The 25,531-nt window shown below is 51.8% G+C and overlaps 1 protein-coding gene and 1 pseudogene across 1 annotated transcript in view; both read right to left on the bottom strand.

Annotated features, from left to right (window-relative positions):
* Window positions 1-25,531, bottom strand: part of LOC102379495 (butyrophilin subfamily 3 member A2-like) — a 40,947-nt gene that overhangs the window by 13,413 nt on the left and 2,003 nt on the right. The window contains 9 exon segments of the mRNA XM_025194254.1: window positions 883-915; window positions 1,010-1,042; window positions 2,514-2,534; window positions 3,708-3,740; window positions 5,529-5,645; window positions 8,262-8,543; window positions 16,256-16,441; window positions 16,444-16,602; window positions 19,776-19,892. Of these exon segments, the coding sequence (XP_025050039.1) occupies window positions 883-915; window positions 1,010-1,042; window positions 2,514-2,534; window positions 3,708-3,740; window positions 5,529-5,645; window positions 8,262-8,543; window positions 16,256-16,441; window positions 16,444-16,602; window positions 19,776-19,881 (970 nt within the window). The 5' untranslated portion in view covers window positions 19,882-19,892.
* Window positions 10,015-10,207, bottom strand: LOC112548445 (annotated as a pseudogene).

Here is a 25,531-nt window from a genome sequence, read left to right as displayed (position 1 = left end):
TGCTCCCCTGCATCAGGCCTGGGTCCACTACTGCCCTCCCCCTGCTTCTGCGGCGAGAAGGGAGGGAACGGGCCCAGACCCCAAGCAGCAGGAGGGAAGGAGGGAGCAGGCCCAGATGGGGGGTGGGGCCTGGGGCTCCATCCCCGCCTGCTCCAGTTCCAGTCCTGAACCGATCGGGGCTGAGTGACTAATACCTGGAGTCTTGAGAGGACAAAGTTAGGGTTTGCTGTGTGTTTGGGTGTAAAGTCTTGCCCCTCACCCCACTGCAGGTCAATGAAGAGCCAGAGCCCAGGAGATCCTATGTGAGGAGAGATCCTGCTAAGTACTGGTCAGGTGCCCCAGTCACCTGAAATGATGTGGACCAAGCACAGCAAGGGCTGCTCAGGGCTGATGGCTCAGGGACCCCTTTGGTAATAGTCACAGTGCTGATAGAGACACTGGCCCTTCCCCATCAGAGCTGGTCTGTGCCCTTCTGCACACTGCTGGGGTCTGCAATGGGAATGGAGACGGTGCTGAGCAGGGATCAAACCAGGCTGTCACCTGACCTGCTCCAATCAAGTGAACACTCTTGACTCTGTCCCTCGCATGGCCATGTACACAGCTGAGCTGGCTGGACTGAGCTAGCTGGACTGAGGAAAGCACCTTTCTTCTGTGTCTGGACAAGAGTTCAGCAGACCTCCCCTGGGACTGGCAGGTGCAGCCGTGTCCCTGGGGCGAGTGAGGGGCTCCCTGTCCTGTGACGGATGTTACATGGGGTCACAGCCTCCCTTCACCTCAGGTCAGAGCTCTTATCTGCTTCACCTACAACCTATCTCCAGTCATTTGTTTTCCTAGACCATCACAGAAACTGTTTAGCACATCCCACATGTCTCCAGCACTCACCTTTCTCAATCTCCAGTTCACACTGCAGGGCTGCTAGGGAGAGAAGGACAAGAGAGGTGAGATGTCACCCTGTCGTGTCCCTGGGAATCATCTTCCTGGTTGTATATAACTGGCCTCAGGCACTCACCTTTCCCACTTTCTGTCTTCGATTGCAAAGTTCCTGGGGGAGAGAAGGATAAGAGATGATGAGATTTCACCTTGTCCAGTTTCTACTGAGGTTCTGTCCATGAAGTACATGAGGAAATAGGTTGACACAGACAGGTTTGCAGTAGCTACTCTGCACACCACATCCATGCTGTCTGGCACTGACCTGCTCCAAGGCATGGTTCAAACTGCCCCTCTTTCCTATCCCCTATTGGACCAAGGTATTTCCCAAAGGAGCCATCTCACTGTCAGGTCCCCTCTAACTCCTGCCACTGTGGCAGGGGGGAACTGAAGGTTAAGCTATAGAAAAGAGAGACTTGCTGAGGTGGGCTGGTGACCCCCATGGTACTGGAAGAACTTTTTGCTGCTCAGATGGTGGGTCTTACGTATGCAGTTAGGATTAATCACATGCTCAGGAAGAGGTTGTCTCCCGAGTCAGGGGGACATAGGGCAAAGAACACTGGTTCATAAAATCTGTGAAAAACTGGGGTTGTCTATAAATAATTAAGCAAGGATGAGCTTGATAGACAGGCAGAGTACAGCTCCACCACCCAATATCTGAGCAGGAGCGTGGTGCCCAAGGAATCACCATTCAGTCCAGCCCATGGACCATTTGCTGTGTGGGCAGGAACCGGCTCTGCTCTCCCAGCTGCCCTGGTATATTCTCTTCACCCAGGCTCTGCACAGAAAGCCTGGGCACAGGGCAGGGCTTCCTGGCTACCTGAAAAGGCTCCCTTCCTTCCAGTCTCACCTCCAGCCAGATGACTTCTCATCCCTGGCCATCTCTTCCAGGGCAGCTGCCTCTTCTTCCCTTCTCCTATCTTCTGTGGGGGTTTCTCCACAGCTCTGCCCTCCTTTGCCCTTTCTCCTCCACACCAATCAGCACTTCACATCCTCTTCAGCTGGCACCTGGTGCTGACAACTTTAGGATCCACCTCCTGCCCCTCAACTGCCTCCTCCCCCACAACCCCAGCCTGGCTGTCTCTCTGCCCTTTGCTCTAGGCTATCTCCTGCTCAGGTCACAGCTAAGGGAGGGCAAAGAAAACTTCTCATTTCCCCTCTCATCCTTTCTCTCTCACTGCATGGAGCAGCACCCTCTGCCCCTCACTCAGCCCCACAGTGTGACCTGGCCTCTTCTAAATCCTGACAGCCCAGTTTCTCATCCAGCACTACCCTACTTCACTCTTGCCACAGCTAATCCAGCCCCTTGTCTCCAGCCCCCCACAGTCATGCTTCCCTCGTAGACCATGGCACGTGGAGACAAGCACTGTGCCTGGGAGCTCCCATGCAGCACTGCAGAGGGGTGGGACAGAGCATAAGGCAGCAGGTGCTGGATGGATGAGGTTTCTTGGGGAGTTCGTCAGCAGACAGCACAAAGCACACACAGCTTCTGCTCCAAGGAGAGCCTCAAAGAGCTGCTGGACATCCGCTGCAAAACATGAGACTTCTCCCTTCCCTCCTGTGGGAAATTAATGAAGGAAATTTACCTTTTTCTATGAGGTGCCTCTCTGAAACAAACAGCAGGAGAGACGTGTTACACAGATGAATATTGGATGTCAGTGAGGAAGAGTGCCAAGCAAAGACTTTCCGTCTACTATCTATACTGACAGGGTCTCTTCCTCATTGCTCCCCTTGTCAACAGGCCAGCTGGGTACCCAAATCGTTTGCCCTGACATATGGGATGGAAGGAGTTTTCAGTAACTTATGGGGGCAGCACATTCCAAGGGTGAGGAAATCAGCCCGAGTCCCAGAATTACATTCCCAGGAAAGCTTAGGGCAAACTGAAAAGAAGCTGCAACAGGTTTCATAGTTTCATAGTAGTTTCTTGGTTACATCCTGGAAAAGCAGATGAGGCACCTAAAACCCCTTAACTCTGCCCTGAAGTGACACCTGGAAGAAAGGGAACCCCTAAGGTATCTTTAATAACCACAATACCTTGTCTTAGATCTGTAGACCCAATCCTGCACTGATAAGGGCTGTGAGACTAGTACCTGGGGTCTAGACAGGCAGAGTTGTGTTGGTTGTGTATTCTGGGTAAAGTCTTTCCCTTGCTCCACTGCAGGTCATGCAAGGGCCATAGCCCAGGGAATACTATTTGAGGAGGGATCCTGCTAAGTACTGGTCTGGTCTCCCAGTTTCCTGCAATGATGTGGACCAGGCAGGGTGAGGGCTCAGGGAGCCCTTCTGTAATAGCCAGTGCTGATAAAGAAACTGGCCCTTCCACATCAGAGCTGCTCTGTGTCAGCAGGAGCAGCCCTTCGGTGTACTTGCTGGAGTCTGCAATGAGGGCGGAGATAGCCCTGAGCAGGGATCAAAGCAGGCCGTCTCACCTGACCTGCTAGAATCATGAAAATGATCTTGGCTTTCTCTCCTGCATGGCCCTGCACAGAGCTGAGCTGGCTCGGCTGAGCTGCTGGGGCTGAGGAAAGCACCTTTCTTCTGTGTCTGGACAAGAGTTCAGCAGAACTTCCTCTGGGACTGGCAGGTGCAGCTGTGTCCCTGGGGTGAGTGAGGGGCTCCCTGTCCTGTGACGGATGTCACATGGGGTCAGGGCCTCCCTTCAACTCAAGTCAGAGCTCTTGTCTGCTCCAGCTGCAACCTCTCTCTCCAATCATCTTTTTTTTTTGCTAGAAACGATCACAGAAACTGTTTAGCACATCCCATGTGGCCCCAGTACTCACTTTTCTCCCTCTCCAGTTCAGACTGCAGGGCTCCTTGGGAGAGAAAGGGTAGAGGTGAGATTTCACCCTGTCCAATTTATAGTTAGGTTCCTACCATGAGCAGGGTTGGGCTGTAATGATGGACATGAGGAGATGAGCTGACACAGGCAGGCTGGCATTAGCCTCCCTGCACACCATGTCCCTGCTGGCTGGGAGTGACCTGCTTCATTGCATGGTTCAGACTGTCCCATTATTTCCTATCCCCTCTAGGACCTGCTCTAAAAGTCTCTTCCAAAGGACCTCACATTGTCTAGTCCCCTGTGACTCCTGACTTTGTAGCCGGGGGTAACTGAATGTCATAATGAGGCAGAGGGAGATTGGTTCAGGAGAGCTGGTTCCACTGGCAGTACTGAAGCAAGAAATAAATTATCTCCTAGGTCAGGTTGGCCAGGACAGTGAGGTGGTTGGGTCCATTTACTGGGATCATCAGGCATCTTTTACCCAACAAATCCTTGCCCCTGCAGGTGCCCAAGGTGTTGCTGGGGACCCTTGTCTTTCCTGCTCTAGGACAGGCTCCAGGTTTTACACTTTGGTGTTTTTTTTTCCTTGATGTAAGCTGTCCCTGTGGTCACAGGTCTTTGTGGCAGTGCAGGGGAGGAGGGGGCAGGGGTGGGTGTTCTTGTGGGCCCTTTTGGCTAAATGTCCATTCTGTGGCTACCTGTGTCCCTTTATCTTTCTACTTTTTCTCCTAGTTCTGCCCATGCCCTGAGCTGACCCAGCTTCCCCTGGCTCCTGGAATGGGGCTCAGGAAGATGAAGTGGGTCAGCTGAGTGAAGCACTGATCTTGTCTTGATACAGGGTGAGCTCCACACTAGGCCAACTCCTTGTCTTGTAGATAGTCCCTGCCATTAGTTGCAAAGACAATGGGGAGAACCTGCCACTGGGACCAGGGTTCAGGAGATGTGTCTGTGAAGGCATGTGGTAGAGAAGCCTTTGTCCAGCACATGTTCATGTCAGCTTGGGCTTAGTGAAGGAGGCTAGGCCTGTGGTTCCACTTGGAGCTGGTCCCTTGGAGTGCCTGCCCTGAGATACATGTCCAGCAGGACATGGAGTCAACATGACGGTCACTGCTGAGCACAGCTGGACCAGAGCAGCTGGGCCCAAGTATCTGCTGTGTCTGAGAACAGACCTGCAGGTTCTGAGTGCGATTTCTGTGTTACAACAACTGTAGACACCAGATCACACTGCAGCCACCGGCAGCTGCTGGCTGACTGCCACCCTGGGAGACCAGGGAGCAAACCAGCAGGGAGCATTCACAGGACACAAGACACATTAACACATCAATGTGCAGTACAGTTTGTTCCTGTGAAAGGATCCCAGGCTGAGCAGCCCTAGTACTGAAAAGGGAACGGCTGGCTCCCCTCAGCACCGCTTTGCACATCCACAGCTCTTACTAGCCCGAGAGGACAGGATTTGGCCCGAAGCACCTCCCTTCCTCCCAGACCCTTTCCCTTCTGCTCCGCCTGCAGGCAACAGGACAAACATGAACAGACTCCCGGCACAGAGCTCCTCCCTCCTCATCCGTGCGTCCAGCTGACAGCACTGATCCCGGCGGGACAGCGCACTGCGTGTTTGGTCTGGGCTCTTCACTGAGCTCCAGGGCCTGAATCCACGGGGTCCCTTTCCTGGCTCGGATGTGGGGTCTGCTCTGCTCAGAAACTTCTCCCGCAGCTTCAGTCCATGCCCCAGTGCTTAGCGCTCCTGTCAGGTCCATCCTGTCCTGTCCCATCTCGGAGGAGCTCTCCTCCCCCCACACTCTCCCCACATTACCTCTTACATTACCTTTTGCACAGAGCAGCCGCCAGAGGCAGAAACCGCCCACGACAATGACAGACACCAGGATCCCCAGGATCACAGCCAGTGCCACCACTGTGGGGGAGACCCGTGTGAAAAAGTGATCTGCAAGAGAAAGTGTCATTCATTTGGCAGCCCTGAGTGATTAAATGCACGAAGCTGGGGGCAGCAGTGGCTTTCCCTGGGGCCCTCCTGACAGCACTCCTCCGTGCTTTCTGTTCATCATACTGGAAGCCCAAGCTCCAGCCCAGCTAATGCAACCACTGCCCTGCCCCCTGCCCTGAGGCAACAGAGTGGTAAATCCAGGAATAAATCAGACCCAGAGGCATGTGTCCTGGGTGCAGGAACCTCTCTCAGCCTGCAAGAAGAGATAACGACCCCCCCTTCCTCAGGGCATGACGGGATCCTCCTGGGAAGTGGCTGCCTCCTCCAGCAGGTCACCAAAGACAAGCACTGATCCTTCAATCACAGGCTGAAAGCTGAGCTCCATGTCAGTGCGAGGGTGTCCTGAATCACAGTGTGACCCCGCCACGCCAGGCAGTGCAGGCTGGCATGGCGCAGTCAGGTACTGAGGTGTTTGAGTGCCAGTCATGGAGCCCACAAACACACTCCCCTGCACAGATGCAGGCACACAGCAAATGCCAGCCTGGGAGCCAGGCTGCTCCTTATTTGTCCCAGGAGTTTGTCCCTAGTGCTCTGTAGATGATGTTCAGCTGAGGGCTCAGGGGAATCCTGCTGCTGCTCTCTCCCTCCAGGAGCTACCAATGAACCAAGAGCAAATCTAATGTTTAAAGTAGGCCTAAGATCAGTCAGGCCCTAACCAGAGACCTGCCAGGAGAGCATGGCAAGGTACCAGACACAGACCAAGAGCAGAGCAATAGCATGGGCAGCGCAGCCAGTTCAGGCCCAGGGGCAAGGTCATGGGGATGTATCCCAAGGAGCAGGGAAGTATGTCAGGGCATGTCTGCATGGTGCTGCAAAGCATCATGCTGGGATTGCTGCGCAGGGTCTGCACATGTAGCTGCAGACCCAGAAACAGCACGGTCCCCTCACACCATATCACACCTGGGGAATCACTGTCCTGTTGTCATGGGAGAGGGGGCAACTCTGGGAGCCCTGCTTTGGGGTGAAGCTTTCACAACACAGGCCTGATGTGGAGCCCCAAACTGCAGCCCTTACCATCTGGGTTTGTGTTTCTTCTCTCCATCCAGTGCTTTGTACCTCCACAGAGTGAGTCAGGTTACTCAGAGCCCAGGAGTCTCCTCTCTCCTAGCCTGGGGCCAATGCACTGGGGAGGGCCTTAAATGACTTGGGGCACAGCAAACTAAAACTCCTTCAAGGCTTTTTGGTTTGCTGCCCCTACAGCTGCACAATGAAGCACCGGGCTCTGAGCAGCTCAGGGGCTCTGCAGGAAGCCCTGCAGGAAGCCTGGCAGCAGCCCAGGAAAGCAGCTTTGCCCAAGAAAAGTGGCAAGCCTGATCTCCCCCTCTCCTCCCAGAGCCTGCCTGCCTGAGCTGCGCGGGGGCCTGGTGCTTCCCTCTGTGGCTGCAGTACCCCCGGGGCTGCCTAAGCTGGGTGACTGCGGGCAGGTACTGCCTGGTGCAGGGGGCGTTTCTGCCACAGAGGGAAGCACCAACCCCTCTCTACCTCCCCACAGCCCAGGCACCGCTCCGCTCCCCAGCAGCTCACTCTCCCCTCCCTGCTGCAGAGGCAGGCAAGTCAGCAGGGTGTGTGCACGACAGGGGGGTTTAATCAGCCCTAGATTGAAGCGGTGTTTTTTTCAAACCCACCACTTCAATTTAGGGCCCCTGTTTTGTCTACACAGGGGTAAAAGGCGCATAGCCCAAGGACACCAAGAACACTCTAACCTGGCACAAGACAAGTAGGGGACAAGGCACTGTCAGTGTCCTGCCACTGTAAGTTTGTTACAAGCACTTAAGAGATCCAAGGAAAAAGACCCTGCCCTCTACCTCCTGCTCTCCCACTGACTACAGAGGAAGGCAACCCCTCCCCACCCTGCTTTGTAGCAATGATATCACAGGGGGAAATTCTTTCCTGACCTCAAACATGGTGATTGGTCTGAACCTGAGCAGAAGGGCAACACCCTCTAACTAGAAACTGAGAATTACGGGGCCCTTGCACGAGTGACCAAAATGTTAATGTACACCCAAGGAACTTCACCCCTGATATCCTTGTGCACCTAAGAGACCCTGTTTGCACTGTGAAACTATATGTCAGAGCGCACACATGCAGCAGGGGAGGGTGGAGGTGGCTGTGGACAGTCCAGTCTGTGTGCAGTCCCATACAACAACTTTACTGGCTAGTGACTCTGGACACTCAGCCTGAGAAAGTCACAGAGTAGTGATGTGCTGAGCACCTGTCTTTGAATGCCAGGATCTATCAGGTGTCTCAGGTGGGCACCCAAAGGTGAGGCACCCCCAGTCCTCAGTCATTTCTGCAAACACTGAGCAAGAGTTACTGCTTGACCCCAGCCTGTGCTCACCCAGGCCCAGCTCTTGGCTCAGCCACAAGGAGCTTGACCTGAGTCCTGATGTCGGTGTTACTGCAAACTCCTGTGTTACCGTAAGCCCTGCTGAGAGCAGACCAGATGGGGTCTTGTGCTGCCCGGGGAAAGGGCTCAGTAGATGTCAGACACGTGAGCCCAGCAGTGACAACCCCTCCCCACTTCCATGTCCTGCTTGCAGCGTGCAAGGCACTGACCTGCAATATCAACTGTTGCTGTTTTCTCCTGGTTGAGGAGTGGGTTTCTGACAAAACAGGTCACTTTCTGGTTAGACTCTTCCATGATAATAATAGAAATCTCTGTGTGAAACAGTCCGTCGGTATCCGTGGAGATTTCCTCAAAGGTTGTTGGTAAAAGCTGCCCACGGCGATCTCTCCAGTGAGCCTTGGGCTCTGGGTACCATCCAGCTGATCGACACCCAACCTGTATCCCTCCATCCTGGTAGCCATCAGCAGAGATGTGGGGGCCAGAGCCCATAGCTAGAGAAGAGCAGAAAGAACTGGCATTAGCTCCAGCTGGGTGACATATAGTCTGTCACACCAGCGTCTATCTGAGCAGCACACTGCACCACGACACATGCTCATAGGTGATGCGTAGGGAGGGATGGGGGGACATGTGCCCCCCGTGACAGGGCTGTCTCTACCACCGACACTGCCAACATGTCTGTGGGTGCTCGCTAGCTCCGTCCCCACCACTGGCTTCTGTGGGTGCCCCTCCAAAACTCAGGAGGCACCAGTTGCCCACGCACATACTCTAAGGCAAAGGTTTCGTGTGTTCTGGACAGGGTGGGAGCACTGGGTGATATACACCCAGTTTGTAGCACCACAAGTCCTGCATCTGCCTTCTCAGTCCCAGCCAGGTCCCCTCAGCCCTTCACCTCCTCCCACCATAGAGAAACCAGATCCATGCTCAACCTGGCACTCCAGACCCTCCTGTAGCTGCTCCAGCGTGACTATGCCCTTCTGTACACAGGTCTATACAAGCACACACCCCAGCAGTTTGGGTGGCAGCAGTGTCTAATGGAAGGTTATTTGCTGTACTGCATCACAGTGCTTTTGTGGTCAGTCCAGTACCACGGTTGCTACCGTCTTTGTGCTGCCCCCACCATGGTCAGCAGCCAGGGCTGGTTCCCTAATCACACCTCCTTGTGGCACGGTGGGGTCGAGTAGCACCCTCTGATGACCACCACAGTCCTGCCTCCTCTGGTTCCTTGAGTCCTTCCCTCTCCCTGACCTGCCATGCCTTTCATATTGTTTGAAAAAGAAAAAAAAATGGGAGGCTGCCCAAGGCCTGGGTAGAGGGAACCCCTTGTTCAGTCTATCATGCTCTCTCAGTGTCTCCTGACACCAGGTGCCTTAAGAAGTGTGTTTGTGGTCTCTGGCCACCCCTACAGCCATTTCCATACCTTGCAGGTGTGACCAGTTATTTCAGGCCTTCTCAGGCCTGCACACCCTTGTCAGGGTTTTAGCCTTCCCAGCCTTGGCTCCTTTCCTCCAGCTGGCCCACTCTTGGGCTAGGTCCAACACACTGTACTGCAGCTGCTGGGCTCCAGCCCTTCTCGCTCTCTCCCTTTGGGTCATGGACACTAGCCCCTCTATGTCCCACGTCCCCACCCCCTGGCAGGGTTTCTTAACATGCCTCTCTGTCACTCTGTGACTTCTTTCCTTCCCTGATAATCACAAAGTGGTCCATTGGTAGCAAACCATAACAAAAGCAGGCTAGTGCCTTAAATAAATCCTCTCTGCATTAGGTAAGCCAAATCTATTCCAAATCCATGAGTCATTCAAGAACCCTATGTGGCCCTACTACCAGCAAACATCCCCCCTTCCCCACCCCCCACCCCACCTGGGTCTTGGATGCTTCCAAACCCTTTGGCAGGCTGCCTACATGCAGGCCCAAGTCCGGAGGCTTGGGGTTCAGATGCCCCCGAATTTTGCTTGACCTCCTCCCTAGGAGCAACCTAGGGAGGAGCCTCCCGGTAACATAAAATGGGCATACAGCCAAGATCTTCCTACTGGAAGAGGAAGTGGGAGACTATGCCTTACCTTAGTCAAGGTACTATCCCCTGCCAAGGAAGTGGTTTTCCCCTGCAACTAGGAAAACCACCTTAGTGGTCATGGCATTTCCCCTGCCAAGTAAGCATTTTTTTATTGTCCTACCAAAGACAATAATATTATCTAACTAAACTAATACTTGAGTCATGTGCATATCCCCAACTACCTCCTCCATTAGTCGTTGGAAGCTGGTGGTAGCCCCAGATATGCCTCAGGGCATCCGCTTAAACTGATAAAACCCAAGGGGGGAGACAAAAGCACCTTTTTCCTTGTCCTTCTCTGACAGAGGCATTTGGTAGTAGCCACTGTGGAGGTCGAGTACCAAAAACCACTTGCTCTCTACTAAATAGTCCAAAGCCTCCTGTACTCATGGGATGGTGAACTGGTCAGTGATGGTACAAGCGTTCAATGCACAGTAGTCAATGCACATACAGAGCTGGCCATTGTTCTGTTGATGGGAGAGGCATAAGGGCTCTTAGACTCTGTGATGATTTGCTGGTCCATGAGTTCTTGTAGATGGCGCGTCACCTCCTTCTCTACAAGGGGGACTTTTCTTAGAAGGGTCAGGGATCACTGAGGTGGATGTGGTGCTCCACCCGCTTTGCCCCTCTCACATCCCAGTCAGGCATAGGGAAGACACAGGATCCAGCCTTGAGCTTCTCCCTGAGGTCTTCCTTCCACAAAAACATTGAGGGTCAACAGGAGGGGGGCTGCCTCCCAGCTCGTGGGTCACCACTTCAGCTTCCCCCATGTCAGCCACCTTTTGTCCTGGGTGGACTACAATATATCCCATAGTCAGGTTGACCACTATCACAGTCATCACTTTTTGATCAACTCCTTGTGTCTCAGTTACCCATTCCAGGACCTTCAATGCCCAGGGGTTCCCCTTTCTTGTGGGAGTCTCCAATACCACCAGTTTGCTCCTTTCCCCCCCTTCCACCCATCTACACACAGTGGGCAATGCCCACTGGATCTGCATAGGGCCCTGCTGAGGTTCCATCCCAGAGAAAAGTAATGCATCCAGAACCCACTTTCCTCCGTGTTTCCACCAGTCATAAGCCTCTGAGCACAAAGCATGCATCTTTAGCAGCTGTTGGTAATCTGGGCCAGCTTGCTGCTTGTGATACTGAGCAAGAACCTGGAGGAGGCTGGAGTTTGTCCCTACAATGATGGAGGCCCCCTTCATCCACCCCAGGTCAGGGCACACTAGAGCAATGGTCAATACTTCTTTCTCCACTCCACTCCAGCTATTGGAGCATGGAATTTTATTCTTATATTCATGTAACCCCTGTAGGGATACTGCTCCTGGCCCAAGCCACAGGGTCCCAGCCCCGTAAGGGGAAGCAGAGGTAAGTGCTTCAAATGCTCATCATAAAAGGATTTAAATAGTATGGTAACCTGGAACCCACTGTCTAGAATAGCTTGGCATGTGCGACCATTCAGGGCCATGTGGACTTTCACTCAGGAACCCACTAATCCCTTTGGTAGGGCACTCAGAGGGTAATGCTTGGGAGTCTGGCAGGTTCTGGGGCAGAGCCAACTCCCTTGCTCTGCCCCTTCCCCATTTCCCACCTCCCATCGTGCTTTAGTCATTGGAATACCAACTCTGGGTTATCTGGCTGTGTACACTCCTGGGCCATGTGCCCATATTTCCCACATGTGTAACAGAACCCTGGGGCCCTAGTGTGGGCATCTGCCCAAGGTCTACCTGGGGTACAAGGATTGGGTGGGGACTGTGCCCTAGGGGGCATCTGAGCTACAGCGACTGCCAGGGCTCGGTTCCAAGGACTCCTCCCCTGTCCCTAAGGAAGCCTCCTCTTGGGGAGCCATGGTCAAAACCCAGCTAATGGGTCCTCTCCAGGGAGGAATATCCTCCCAGGCCCACATAGTCTCCAGCAGCCAGACAAGCAGCAAGCGTACCAGTGACCGATTGGCAAGAGTACTGGTGCCATGCGGGCAGCAGAAGTGCTGGCAGCACAGCAGCAGTGGAAGTGCTGGTGACGGCAGCAGTACTCACTGCTGAGTACCCCCTGAGGCCATCCCAAGTACCCCCAGGGGTAAGTGTACCCCCCGGTTGAAAACCCCTGATCTAGAGGAGAACACGGTGATCAGAAACAGTCAGCATGGGATCACCAAGAGCAAGTCATGCCTAACCAATCTGATCTCTATCTATAATAAAATGACAAGCTCTGTGGATAAGGTGAGAGCAGTGGGCGTAGTATACCTTGCTTTATCAAGGCTTTTGACATTGTCTCCTACAACATCCTAATTAATAAGCTAAGGAAATACAGACTAGATGAAAATAATGTTAGGTAGATATGTAATTGGTGGGATCAATGTACTCAGTGAGCATGTCTACATGTGCATTTGAGAACGCCTAAATTTAATGTGCATTAGCTTAATGCACATTCAGCAGGTTTAAGCAGACATGTACAGACATTAAAGTAATGCTGGGTGTGAACTGACTTGGGACTAAAGTTAGTCCCAAGTTAGTCCACACACACAGTGCATTCAGTCACTTGAACTATTTGCACCTAAATTTGATGCCTGCATTTTCAGGTGCCAAATTTAGGCATGAAGGGCATTTATACACATAACTTTTTGTCCCCTGATGCTCTGGAGATCCAGAGTGTCAGACCAGACTCAATTAAACAAGACTGCTGTGCAAGCCATCTGATGTGCACTGCATTGCACCCGTGCAGTTGTATAAGCAGTAAAATGTGTGTCAGCATGCAGAAAATAATGGCAGTGCACTTTTGAACTAAAACACCTTTGATGTGTTTTAGTTCAAAAGTGTGCCGCTGCCATTTTCTGTGTGATGATGCGCATTTCATCGCTTATACAACTGCAGCGCTTGCATGTATAAAAATGCTCAAATAGCTTAAATTCACCATTTTTAATGTGCTTTAAGGGGCACAAATGTAGAGATGTGCCTTTAAAGTGCTTTAACTTAGGCTAATGTGAATTAAAGTGTTACGTGTCGATGTGCTTAATAAGTAGTCTTCAGTGGTTCAAAGTCTAGCAGGGAGCAAATGTTTGTCTGGTGTTGATCAAAATACTTCAGCTGATGGGACTGAGTGCACACTTAAAAATCTGCAATGACACCAAGTTGGGTGGAACTGTGGACACCCTGGAAGGCAGGGCTAGGATCCAGAATGACCAGGATACACTGGAGAAATGGTCCACAATCAATGAAATGAGATTCAACAAGGACAAGTGCAAAGCTGTGCACTTGGGACAGAATAAGTGCATGCACAAATACAGACTGGGGAGCGACTGGCTAGGAACTCATAGTGCAAAGAAGGACCTGGGAGTTATGGTGGACCATGAATTGAATGAGCCAACAGTGTGCTCCTGTTGCAGAAAAATGCCAGTAGCATCCTGGATTGTATTAACAGGAACTTCATTTGCAAATCGCAGAAAATGATTCTTCCACTCTATTCAGCAGTAGGGCTGTGCATAACAGTAGTAGTGGCTAGTATTCACTTCGGATTCGGCCGATTTGGGGGACATTGATTTGATTCAGTGATTCAAATCACTGTCCTGAATTGATTCAGCCGAATCTGATTTGGAGATTCGGCTGCTGCTGAATCAGCCAAATCTCCAAATCAAACAGGCCCCATCCATCCATTGCCCCCAATGGCTGCCCCGCCCGGCCCCAGTTCCTGGCTTTTTGAAAAAAGCCACCACTCACCGGCTTCTGCCTGAAGGGGGTGGGAGCAATCCCCACTGCCCTCCACTGCCCCGTGCTGCATGGGGGGCTCTGCATGAGCCTCCCCCCCCCATGTCTGCCCTGCCAGACATAGCTCTGGCCCTTTAAAAAGGAAAAAAAAAACAAACCCAAAACCCGGGACTCACCAGCTCCTGCAGCAGCCTCAGGGCTTCATGGGGCTTGTGGAAGAGCCCCCTATGCATCACAGGGCAGCTGGAAGCAGCAGGGATCACCCCCTGCTGGGCAGGAACCAGTTGCTGGGGGGGCATGTGCTCCCCTTGACTAAGGCGGCACCAGTCGCACATGCCAGGATGCCCTGGCACCTGACTGAAAATCCCTCTACTAGCAATTGAATTAAATGGGTAGAGAACAGTGCAGTGCAGAACTTCTGCCCCATTGGGAGCAGTGTCAAGTCTAGGATCCATGGCCTGCTCCGTTCCCCAAAAGCAGCCATCTCTCTGAGGAGGCACAAACCCTTTTTTGTCCTGTCCCCACATATCTTCCTCACAACTGACAAAAAAAGGAGGACTGTTGTTCTCAGCAGTGTTCTCAGTTGAACAAGAAAAACCCACAGAGAGCAACACAAACTGAAAGGGTAGCTCTGAGACAGGAGCCCTGCTCCATCCATCTCAGCAGTTGCTCTCCTTCCCTCTATGTGGTGTCAGCACTTGAAGACCTGTGCTCTACGATGAACATACTTGTTGTTGTAAGTGCCTGACAAGATCATCTCATGCAAGAAGCAAAGTAAAGAGCCAAGAGTAGAACTGTGAAAAGAGAGAGGAGAAATTCCCAGCCATACCTGACAAACAGTCAGCAGAAGAAAATAAATTGATTGCTGGGAGATCAAGACCACCCCCAAATGTCAGGAGTCGGGGGCCATAAATACCTACAGTGTGTAAGAGGAAATTTAGGAATCAGGTAAATTAGGGTGTTCTTAGCGTAACTCTAAGAACCAAGAGCTAAAAACACTATCACAATTTTTGACACGTTATAATCTACCTGATTTACACTTCCTGTGCATGCTTGCTTTCCTCCTCAGACCTGATGAAGGAAGCCTTGCATTTGACAGCTTGTTTAACTTTATTCCAACTGGGCAGTTTGTTCAATGGAAGATACTTCCCTCCCCAGCAAATTCTTGCCTCTAGCATAACTATTTGTCCACAAGGTATGTCTGACTTTGGGAGAGGAGCCTGGGGCCATGATTACAGACCAGACTGAGGGGATCTCACACTTCATTGCTTGGGTCAGCTGAGCTCATCACACACATGGATTCTCATCATATGCCATTCCTGCCAGAGACGCAAATCCCCTTGTTATGATTCATGGGATGAGGAAACTGTCCAATGCATGGCTGATAGCGGTTGAATTAGAACATGGTTATTGAGATGTGGTGCAAAGCACAGAGCACAGAGAGCTCCAGCCTTCTTGCAAAAGGGTCTGGAAACAGGTTGGAAGCTGCAGGGAAACTCTCCAAGCCAGGTTCAGGTTAGAAATGTTACTGCTTCTGCATCAATTGCAATGAACAGCTCCTGTGCTCATCTCAGTTCATATTGTCTAATTTACATCTTCTTTCTTTTTCCGCAGTGATAAAGCGATTACAACTTCTGTACAACTGACATTTTCTGCCCCAGCCTTCTCCCTCCTCAGCCCTCCAGGACAGCACACAGGCTACCCCAAGGACAGGAAACACAAGGAAAATCCTCCCAGTCTGCTCTCAGGAAACAGATACCAACACTCAGTCTGAACTTGAGGCTCCTGCCCTGGTCATCTGGCCCTGGTTACTTTACCAAGGTGTTGGGGGGCATCAGAACAGAGGCAGGTGGGGACCAGAATAGCAGCAGGGGGGCAGGAGTCCCCTCATTCTTCCACTGACCCTCCTTCCTCATAGAAGACACCATTGCTGGGGGGAAGGGATGTCTGCCTGGCCAAGCAGCCACAGGGTTAACCCTCTTGCAGCACCCACCAAATTGAGGCTTTTCTAGTGTCATTCAGCATACAGCTCAGCAGCAACCGTGAGCTGTTTCATCTCAGAGCTGGGCGCCATGCAAAGACATCCCCTGGCAGCAGCAGTGTTTCAGGCAAGGGGTGGGGAGAAAGAGGTGCAAGGGAGTGAGGCCATGAAGGTACTCCAGTCTCCTCTTCACAAGGCTGGAGCCTTCACCCCTGCCAGGTAAGCTCCTAGGTGAGCAACTGCTGCGGCAAATAAGACTCTGTTAATCCCCCCATCTCCATTCTCCCATGCTGAGCACAGCCCTCACTCCAGCACCTGGCTCTGCTATCTACACCACCTCTGTCAGCACTGAAGGCACCTAAAATGAAGGTACTAGTAGCTGAGAAAAGACAAGTGAGTTCCTGTCACCTTCACCTGAGCCCGACAGTCCCATTCAATACACTCTGAGTGGGTCCAAACAGCAGAGGCACTGACCTGTCACCTGCAGGTCCAACAGAGCTTCTTCATAGGAGCTACCAGACTGGAAAGAGCACTTGTACTGCCCGTGGTCAGAAGGTCGGACACTGCATATTATCAGGAAGATGCTCCCGCTGGTGATGTCATCCTTTATGAGCCAAGTCCTCCTTTGATATTCAGGCATCTGCTGTGCATACTGATCCGTCTATGTTGGTACAAGTGCACGTAGGGAGAGAACCAGGACCGGAACCACCGCACCTCCATGTCCTCAGCGTTCATATGGGGGGAGAGGCAGCAGGGGAGGACAGCAGCTTCTCCCACAGAGACGATGATGGGCTGGGCTGGTCCAGTCACTCTGAACTGGGCTGGGAGCAACGCAGGACACCAGAGAAAGGAAGAGTCAAGAACAGCATCAGTGCAGTGGGTGGACAAGGGCAAACCTGCATCCCCAGCAGCCTGAGGACCTATGCACCTCCCACTTTCCCTAGGTATGTCATAGGGGAGGAGCAGGGCTGGGGATTCAAGCCATACCTTAGCCCAGGGGCAGGCAATTATTTCAGTTGGAGGGCCACTTAATGAGGTTGCAGGCGCTGTGGAGGGCCACATGGGTAGCCCTGCCCCCCATCATCATCTTGGGACTGGAAGTTCCACCTCTAACCTCTGACCTTTTCCACCAGAAATGCCTCCCCTTGCCCCACAGAAATGCCCCTTTTGGGAGGGGGGGTTGCCATTTTAGAATCAGAAAAAAGCCAAATCATACACTAAAAGTCAAACACCTATTTTAACTTTATTACAAAAAATATTTTTGTCATGATTTGTGTGTGAATAGTGTATATAGAGGTGATTGCATAATAACTGAAAAATAAATGATTAGGCTTCTATATTGTGGGGGTGTGGGGGGGCAGGTGGGGGTTGTGAGAGGTGTGGCTGTGTGTGGAGGGCATAGCGTATGTTGGGAGTTGTGTATATGTGGGGGGTTGTAGGGGCAGGGTGTGGGTATGTTGGGTTTGTGGGGAGTGAGGAAGTGTGGGGAGGTGTGAGGACCTCCCACAACACACACTCCACACATGGCGCAGCAGCAACGGGCAGGAGTGCTCTGGGTGCTGGTGCCCAATGGGGTGCAACTCTGAGCCATGCTGCACATCATGGAAAGGGGCTAGGGTTGCCAATTCTGACTGAAGCTATTCCAGGAGATTTTTGTTTTCCAGCATGATGTAATATCATTAATAGGGGTGCACTGATAGAGATTTTTTGGGCTATTACCAATGGCCAACTTTTAATGAGCCGTATCGGCTGACAGTGATCCGATTGCCAATATGCAGCCGGACAGCTTGGAGAGAAGCATCCAGCTGGTAAGTTTGTTGAGGGGAAAAGGGTGGGGAGGGAAGGGGCAGGAGGGAAAGACCAAGGCCCCTGATGTGAGGGAGGGAGTGGGGCTGGGGCAGGGGCAGGGGCAGGAGCAGACACTGTACAGCAGGGGCAGAGTGCAGGACAGAGCCATGAGTGGCAGGTCTGTGGGGTGCACAGCGTGGCTCCTGCTGCTGCACACACCCCAGGAGGGTCGGGGGCCTATGATTCTGGATCTATATGAGGGTCAGGGTGGGCTGTCACTGAAGGCTGGTGCCAAGCTGGTGCTGGGCTCTTCCCAGTGCAGGGCTGGGCTGGGCTATGCTTGGGGCAGGCAGCAGAAGTGCTGGGAGGAGGGCTATGATGGGGGGGACCTGCAGCCACCTCAAAATTCACCACTCCCAGCACTGCCTCCACCCACCCAAAGTGCAGCCCCTGACCAACTCCCCTGCCAAAAGCCCAGCCCCAGCCCCACTCCCTCCCTCACTGCTGGGGCCTCAATCTCCATTCCCCCCATTCCCTCCCCTCACAACAGACTTACCTGCTGGACCTGACCGCTCTCCATGCTGCTGGGCTGCACTTCTGGCTGCCTGTGTGCTGCACTGTGGCTGTGTGCATGCACAGGGCATTTATTAGGGACATTATCAAGCACTTCAGCTAAAAAAAGTCAATTGCCAATACTGTCAATTTTCCTTATATCAGTGCTGATCCAATATGGGACAGATACATCAGTACACCTCTAGTAATTAATGAATTAATTGTACTGTTCAAACCATTCACAGTATCAATCTCCTGGACTGCTTTCAATAATCACCAGTGCTGATTCTGGTAGACTCCTGGCCAATCCTATAGAGTTGGCAACTTACAAGGGGCGCGGCCTTTGCTGGGTCACCTGTATTGCCAGCACTCCCCGCATTCATTCATCAGACACAGGAGGTGCCCTGCTCTCCCCACCAGGGCTGCACTGCAGAGGAGAGAAACCCTGGGCACCTTCCCATGTGGGCAGGGAGGGAAGCCAGCTCCAGCACTTGGGGCTTCCCTCCCATGCTGCAAGTGCAGGGAGTGCCTGTGATACAGACTACCCAGTGGAGGCTGTGCCCCTTGCTGTGATGTGTAGTGCTGGCTGGAGCTGCGCCATGCTGGGTACCAGAGCCCTGAACGCTGCCTGCTGCTGCTGCCAAACACCCATGGGGTTGTGTGCCATGGAAGGAGTCTGGAGGGGTTCCCACACCCACCACCATACCTCAAACTCACATGCTGCCAAGCCGAGCTCCATGATGCTGCTGCCCCCCTGGGCATGGGCTCCATGCTGCCACCAGCCCCAGCACCGTGCTCCACACTCCTGCCCAGCTGTAGCCTGCCCCTGCCCCTCAGTGCTTCCCTACCTGGTGCCTGGTGCCTGGAGCCAGCAGGAGACTGGGTAAGCAGAGCAGATCCTTGGGGGCTGCAGTAACAGCAGCAGCAGCAACAGAAGCCCTGCCTGGAAGCTGTGTTCTGGTCAAGCCGGGCCCTTCAGCCCAAGAGCAATGGGAGCGAGGTGCAATAGGGTATGTTGCGGGGGGTGTACACGTGGGCAGCTAGCTCTCACCCTCATGGTTGGAAGGGCTGGGCAGGGCACAATTCCTTGGTGGGCACTGGTGGCCAAATGAAAATGCCTGGCAGGCTGGAACCAGCCCACTGGCCGTATTTTGCCCACCCCTGCTTTTGCCCATGGAGATGAAGCGATGTCTCAGTCCAGACAAGCTGACAGTTACATTTCAGAGGACAGAGACTGTTCAGAGGGGTGGAATAAATGACTGACTGAACAGGTACATCAAAGACAGTGAGCCAGGCCAGTGAGACGGCCCACAGCCCAGTGGCAGTAAGTGCCAAAGGGCAAGGTCTCTACAGAGCAGTGGATGCAAGGCAGGAAGGGGAGGGAAGCAGCTGGCAGTGGGCTGGTTCGGAGAGGGAGGGTGAAGTGAGGCAGCAAGCAAGTCCAGCACCTGGGCAGAAACAGGCCTGCAGGGAGGGGTTCATGAGGGGTGGGAGGAGGGGTGTTCAATGACTGCCCTGGGGTGGCCCTGGATCCCATGGGGGCAGTTGTAGAAGGGGGTGACATGGTCACATCTCTGCTGTACAAAGTGTCACAGGGCAGCAGACCTCAGTGTGAGAACAGCAGTAAATACCATGTGGAAACACAGGCACCTACCTGCCATCAGCTGGTGAATCTGGAGTGAAACCAGGAGAGTGATGCAACTGGGCAGAGAGAGGCTCACTATGGGGCCAAGGGGGAATGAGGAAACCCCTCTCTCCATGGCGATGTGGCCTAGGTGACAGGGAAACACATAACCCAACATAAGTATGTACAGGGCTGTGACCACGGTGCCAGATCAGCAGAAAGGGTCGAAACGGTGAAACTGTTTCAATATTTCACACACAGGATATAATGGGGAAGGACAAAACTGCCTATAAATTTGTTATTCCTGTCTTAATCTGGATTAAACTTGCCAGAATGGTAGCCCCATCCGGGGGCAGGAAGTTTGCCAAGTTTCACGGAAATAGGTGCAAGGAGTTCAGGGAACTGCACCCCAAAGTTTTGAAAGCAAAACTCATGTCAGGTGTATGTGTTAAGCCACAGTGGGGTCAAAACTCCTTACATGCTACTCCCTGCAGAGGCCACAAAGCCTGGCAAGTTTCAAGGAGATAGGTGCAAAGGTTTTTGGGAAACTGTACCTCAATCTGCGGACAAGCAAAACTCGTGACATGGGTGACACTGAGGGTGTTAAAGTGCAGGAGGGTGAAAGCTGCCGGCCTGCTAACCCCAGCTGAGGCCATGAAGCCTGCCAGCTGTCGAGGAGATCGGTGCAGGGGTTCTGGGTTCTGGGGCCCTGCACCTCTGGCTGCTGACAGGCAAAACTCGTGACATGGGTGCTTGTGCAACTGTCTGTCTTGGAGCATGGGGGTGGAGAAACTACTGTAGACCTGGCTGCTAGGCCCTGCTGTGACCACAAAGACTGCCAGCTGTCAAGGAGATTGGTGCAGGGGGGTTCTGGGGCCCTGTACCCCTAGCTGCTGACACACAAAACTCATGACATGGGTGCTCATGCAACTGACTGTCTCTGTCTTGGGGCAGAAGCAATTCCCGGCTCTGTATTGATTTTTCCTCTCCTTAGTCTGTGATTTTGTATGTGTTAATCCTTGCTCATTAACTCGTTATGCTAGCTAACTACTGTGTTTTAATCAATCTTGATTCACTCAGGGAGCAGCTCAATACACAGTAGCTAGCTACTAGATAATGAGCTAATGAGCAAGGATTAACACCTACAAAACCACAGACTAAGGAGAGGAAAGAATCAATACAGAAAATCAACTACCCCAAGACAGAGACAGTTGTACAAGCACCCATGTCACGAGTTTTTCTTGTCAGCAGCTAGGGGTGCAGGGCCCCAGAACCATCCTGCACCGATCTCCTTAACAGCTGGCAGTTTTGTGGCCTCCACAAGGGCTAACATGCCTGAAGTTTTGACCCCACTGTGCCTTAACACATACACATGACACAAGTTCTGCTTTCAAAACCTGGGAGTGAAGTTTCCCTGAACCCCCTGCACCTATCTTCTTGAAGCTTGGCAGACTTAATGCTCTTGGAAGTGGCTACCATTCCTGCAAGTTTCATTCAACTTAAGCCAGAAATAACAAAGTTATAGGCAGTTTTGTCTTGCCCCATTATAGCCTATGGGTGAAATGTCGAAACAGCGTTGAAACGACAAAACATTTTTACTTGCCTCGTTTTGTTTCAAGGCTGTTTCAACAATATCTGTCTCATTTTGTTTTTGCTGTTTCAACCTTGAAATGGATCGAAATAGTGTTGAAACAAAACTGGCGGCGAAATTTTGCACAGCCCTAGTTACCACAATGGAAAGAAATCTGGGAGTGCATTTTTTCACCCATGGCTATTTTATGTATGAATGCAGGCCAGTATTGTTTAATCTCTCCTCTCCTGGCTCTGTCCATTCTGCCTTCCCTGCCCTTTCTCCTCTCTTCCCTGCCCTTTCTCCTCTCTTTTCTTATTCTACTTCCCTCCTTCTCTCCCATTCTTTTTCCTCTACTTGTTAATATTCTTTCATTTACTTTCCCCTTTCCCCTCTCGGCCCCTCCTCTTTATTCCAAGAAGCTGGTCAGTTTACTGGAAATTGGATGATACATTCAGGAAGCCACTCCCCAGTATCAACCCAAGCCAAAGTATGGTGAAAAAAAGTCAGCATAAGACAGCAGCATAGCCTGCAAGGCTCCAGGATGAGACATGGAGGAGTAGGACAGCTGTCCATCTGCCCCAAGCTCCTGATGGAGCCAGTGACCATAGAGTGGGGGCACACCTTCTGCCAAGCCTGCATCACCCAACACTGTGAGGAAATGTGCCCATGTCCCAGGTGATGCCTTCTCTTGTCCCAGGTGCAGAGCAGGGCTCCAGAGGGAGCTTCTGACCCAACACTCAGCTGAGAAACATGATGGAGAAGATTAAGGAACAGAGGTTGAGACCAGGAAAGGAACAAATGGGCTGTCAGGTCCCTGAGTTCACCTAACACTAGGTAGGTGCTTTTGCTCACATTGGGCTTGGCTCCTGATGCCGATTCATATGCCGTGTGTTGTATCATTCTTTCCACAGACCACTTGTCCCTCATTAGATTTGCCTAGATCAATGTTTTTTTCTACCTTCTAATGACCAGCAGCCTCCTTGATGGAAAGCACTGCATGACTGGGGTGAGCCTGGGACCCTGTGCAGATCACACAGAGGATCTCTTCGTCCTCCATGCAAGAGAAATTGATGTTGTTCTAGTGCTTTTCACACTGATTTCCCATTTGTTCCTTTCCTGGTAGAGTTTGACCCACAACTGATCAGGGAGAGGGCATGGGGAAAGGCTGGAAGGAAGTGGATCTGAGTCCAGAAAGGAACATCAATATTTAAACCAGTGTTTCCTAGCCTTTTCCAGCCCAAAGAACACTTACATTAATAAAAGTTTTCTGTGGCATACCTGTTAAGCATTCCCCATCCTCATACCTATCATAGCTCCTTGTAGCTCATTGCTGTGGCAAAATTCTTTGGTGCACCTGTTCATTTCTGACAGCACACTTTTGTTCCATGGCATACTGGTGGAGAAACACTGGCCTAAACCACAAGTTGCAGAGCCTACACAAGCAGGCACCTTGGGGTTGGGATGTGAGGGAGACCATGTGAGAGGTGAAAACCCTGTTCAGGGCCTGGTACAGGGATCAGGAAGGTCTTCCTGGCCCAGGCCCCCTGGGTGGAGGAGGGGGAGGAGAAGTCTGCTTATTTTAGCAAGATGAAGGAAACCAAGAAGAAAGCAATGACCAACCTGGCAGGCAGAGCGGGGGTGGAGCACTGGTCAAGTAAGGGGATGCTGGAGATGGTGGTGGCATTCTACCCAGAGCTCAACACTGTGCACCCAGAGGACCCAGGGGTCATGCAGGAATTCCTGCAAAAGCTCATGCAGATCCTTGGAGAGGAGAAGGGTCAGAAGTGGGTGCAGGAGTGGATGTTGGAAGAGATCAACACAACACGGCACAGTTTTTAGAATGGAAAGACTCCTGGGGCAAACATCCTGCCCAAGGAGTTCTACATTACTTTCTGGGACCTGGTGGGCCCAGACCCGCTAGAGGTCTATAGAGAGTGCCTGCCAGAGGGTCATTGTGGACCAGGAATTGAGGAGGGTCTCATTATCATTCTTTACAAGAAGGGGGAGAGGTGGGAACTGAATAACTGGGGTCCTATGATGCTCCTGAATTTTGACTACAAAGTAATGGCCAATGTTTTGGCTGTGCTTTTTAAGTCTGTTAATTCCACAAGGACTAGGCATGCATGGTGTCAGGCTGGCAGATCCACAAAGCCCTGATGAAGCTGTGAAACATGCTACAATACCAATGGGAGAGAGGGCAGAACACCACCATGCTGAATCTTTACCTGAAGAAGGCTTATGACTAGGTATCCCATCAGTTCCTATTGGAGACACTGAAAAAGATGGGAGTCCCCTTAACCTTTAATCACCTGGATAAAGACATTGTACATCAACATGAGCATCAGAGTACTGGTAAACAGAGTCCTGACAGCCCTGACTGTGGTGGAGTTGGGTATCAAGCATGACTGCCCACTCACTTTCCCCAATCCTTTTTTTCTGTGTGATGGGATTGCTAGCACCATGGTTCAGACAATACCCCAGGATCAGTGACATGAAGATCCTCAGGAGCAATGGGGAGGAGACAAAGGTCCTGGCCTACAGGATGACCTCAATATCATATGCAATATCATATTCACAGACAAGTGCTCAGTTGAAAGAGCTTTACACCATACCCAGGTATATGGAGCAGCAGCAGGGGCCAAGCTAAATGTGAGCAAAAGCACTTGACTCATACTGGGCAAACTCAGAGCCCTGCGAGTCTCTGTCCCCTACGAGGGAGTAAAGATTCTCAGGATGGAGTTTGGCTGGACAGAGGGCATGGGAAAAGACTGAGGCCAAGGTCAAATAGTGAGTGGGACTATGGCAATCATGCTGCCTGTTCATTATGGGTGGGGGGCACATGGCATTCATGAAGACAGTGATACTACTAATGCTTCTACACCCCCTCTAGTCTTCATCCCCTCAGTGCAAGTCATCCACTGAACCCAGAGAACCATGTGTGTTGTCTCTGGAGATCCACATGGGGCAAAGCGGTAAAGGACCACATTCTACAAAGGAAAATGGTGCAGAGGCAGGCCAGACATCCTGCTATTCCTCTAGGCCAAGAACATGAGCCAGATTTGCAAAATGGCAATAAGGACAGAATCCAAAACAGCTCATTCTGTAAAGTATTTTACAGGGCAGCTACTGTGACAGTGGTAGGTGTACATGATGACCAATGTGAACCCATGGACTATGAAGTCCCCATATTTCTACAAAGCCCCAAAGTATTTCCACCACAAGATGCAGGAGGTGATAAAGACAAGAGACATTATATTGCCCGTGGACTTGCTACCTGGTGAAAGTGTCCAGGCATTGTGGGAGCGAATCTTCTACAAGGACCTGCAGAAGGAGCACAGAGACTTGAACTGGCAGGTAGCCCACTGGACATTTCTTGTGTGGGCATGGAAAAACAGTGTGGGGCAGACAGGCCCATCTAACTTCCCCAGACAATTTTGCTGGTGACATACAGAAACAATCAAGTTCTGGGACTGCCTATACTCTAGCAAAGTGTGGAAGAGAATATGCGTACCATTCCTGGTGATAACAGGTTTCATAACCCTGACCAGAGAGGCAGTTCTGTATGGGTACTTGACTACGCAGCAAGGGGCCTGATAGCCCGCTTCAACCAATTCATCTCCTGTTTCAGGAACATCCTGTGGAAAACCATGAACTTGCTCATAAACAGGCACATAAACCTCCCAGTCCAGGACTGTATTAAAAAGGGACAGAGTGAGATGCACTGGTAGTACAGGAAGATGGTAGAAGAGGATGGAAAAGAGATTGCAGACATCATATGGAAGAGAGGGGACTGGCAGATTTTACAGAGGCGAGCCCTCCAAAGAGTGTAATGAGGATGATGACAATGATGACGACGACAAGTAAAATACGATAATGAATGAAAGGACTGGGCAAACAGGTGGGGGAGTTGGTAAGGTAGGGAAAGGGGGAAGGGGCAAGAGGACTGAGGTAGTCTTTTGTGCAATTGGACCTTGGTTTCAAGGTGATGGTGATGAGCGCAAGCATGCAGGAACGTGGATGCACAGTGTGGAATTTATAACAGGACTAAGAATGATGTAATTGTAAAAGTGTGTTTTGGACTGTCAAGTGAACCATAGTGGTCACAAGACAGGCTGTTAGAGGTACAGTTATATATATACACTAGCAAATTGCCTGTCAAGAATGACTGGGGGCAGAGGGGGCAGAGCCCCCCCCCCCACCATGTCCAAGCCCG

This window comes from Alligator sinensis, unplaced genomic scaffold, assembly GCF_000455745.1.
Source record: "Alligator sinensis unplaced genomic scaffold, ASM45574v1 scaffold831_1, whole genome shotgun sequence".
NCBI classification, from domain to species: domain Eukaryota; kingdom Metazoa; phylum Chordata; order Crocodylia; family Alligatoridae; genus Alligator; species Alligator sinensis.
Note: the sequence above shows the minus strand (reverse complement) of the source record. Positions and strands in the feature narration are given on the sequence as shown.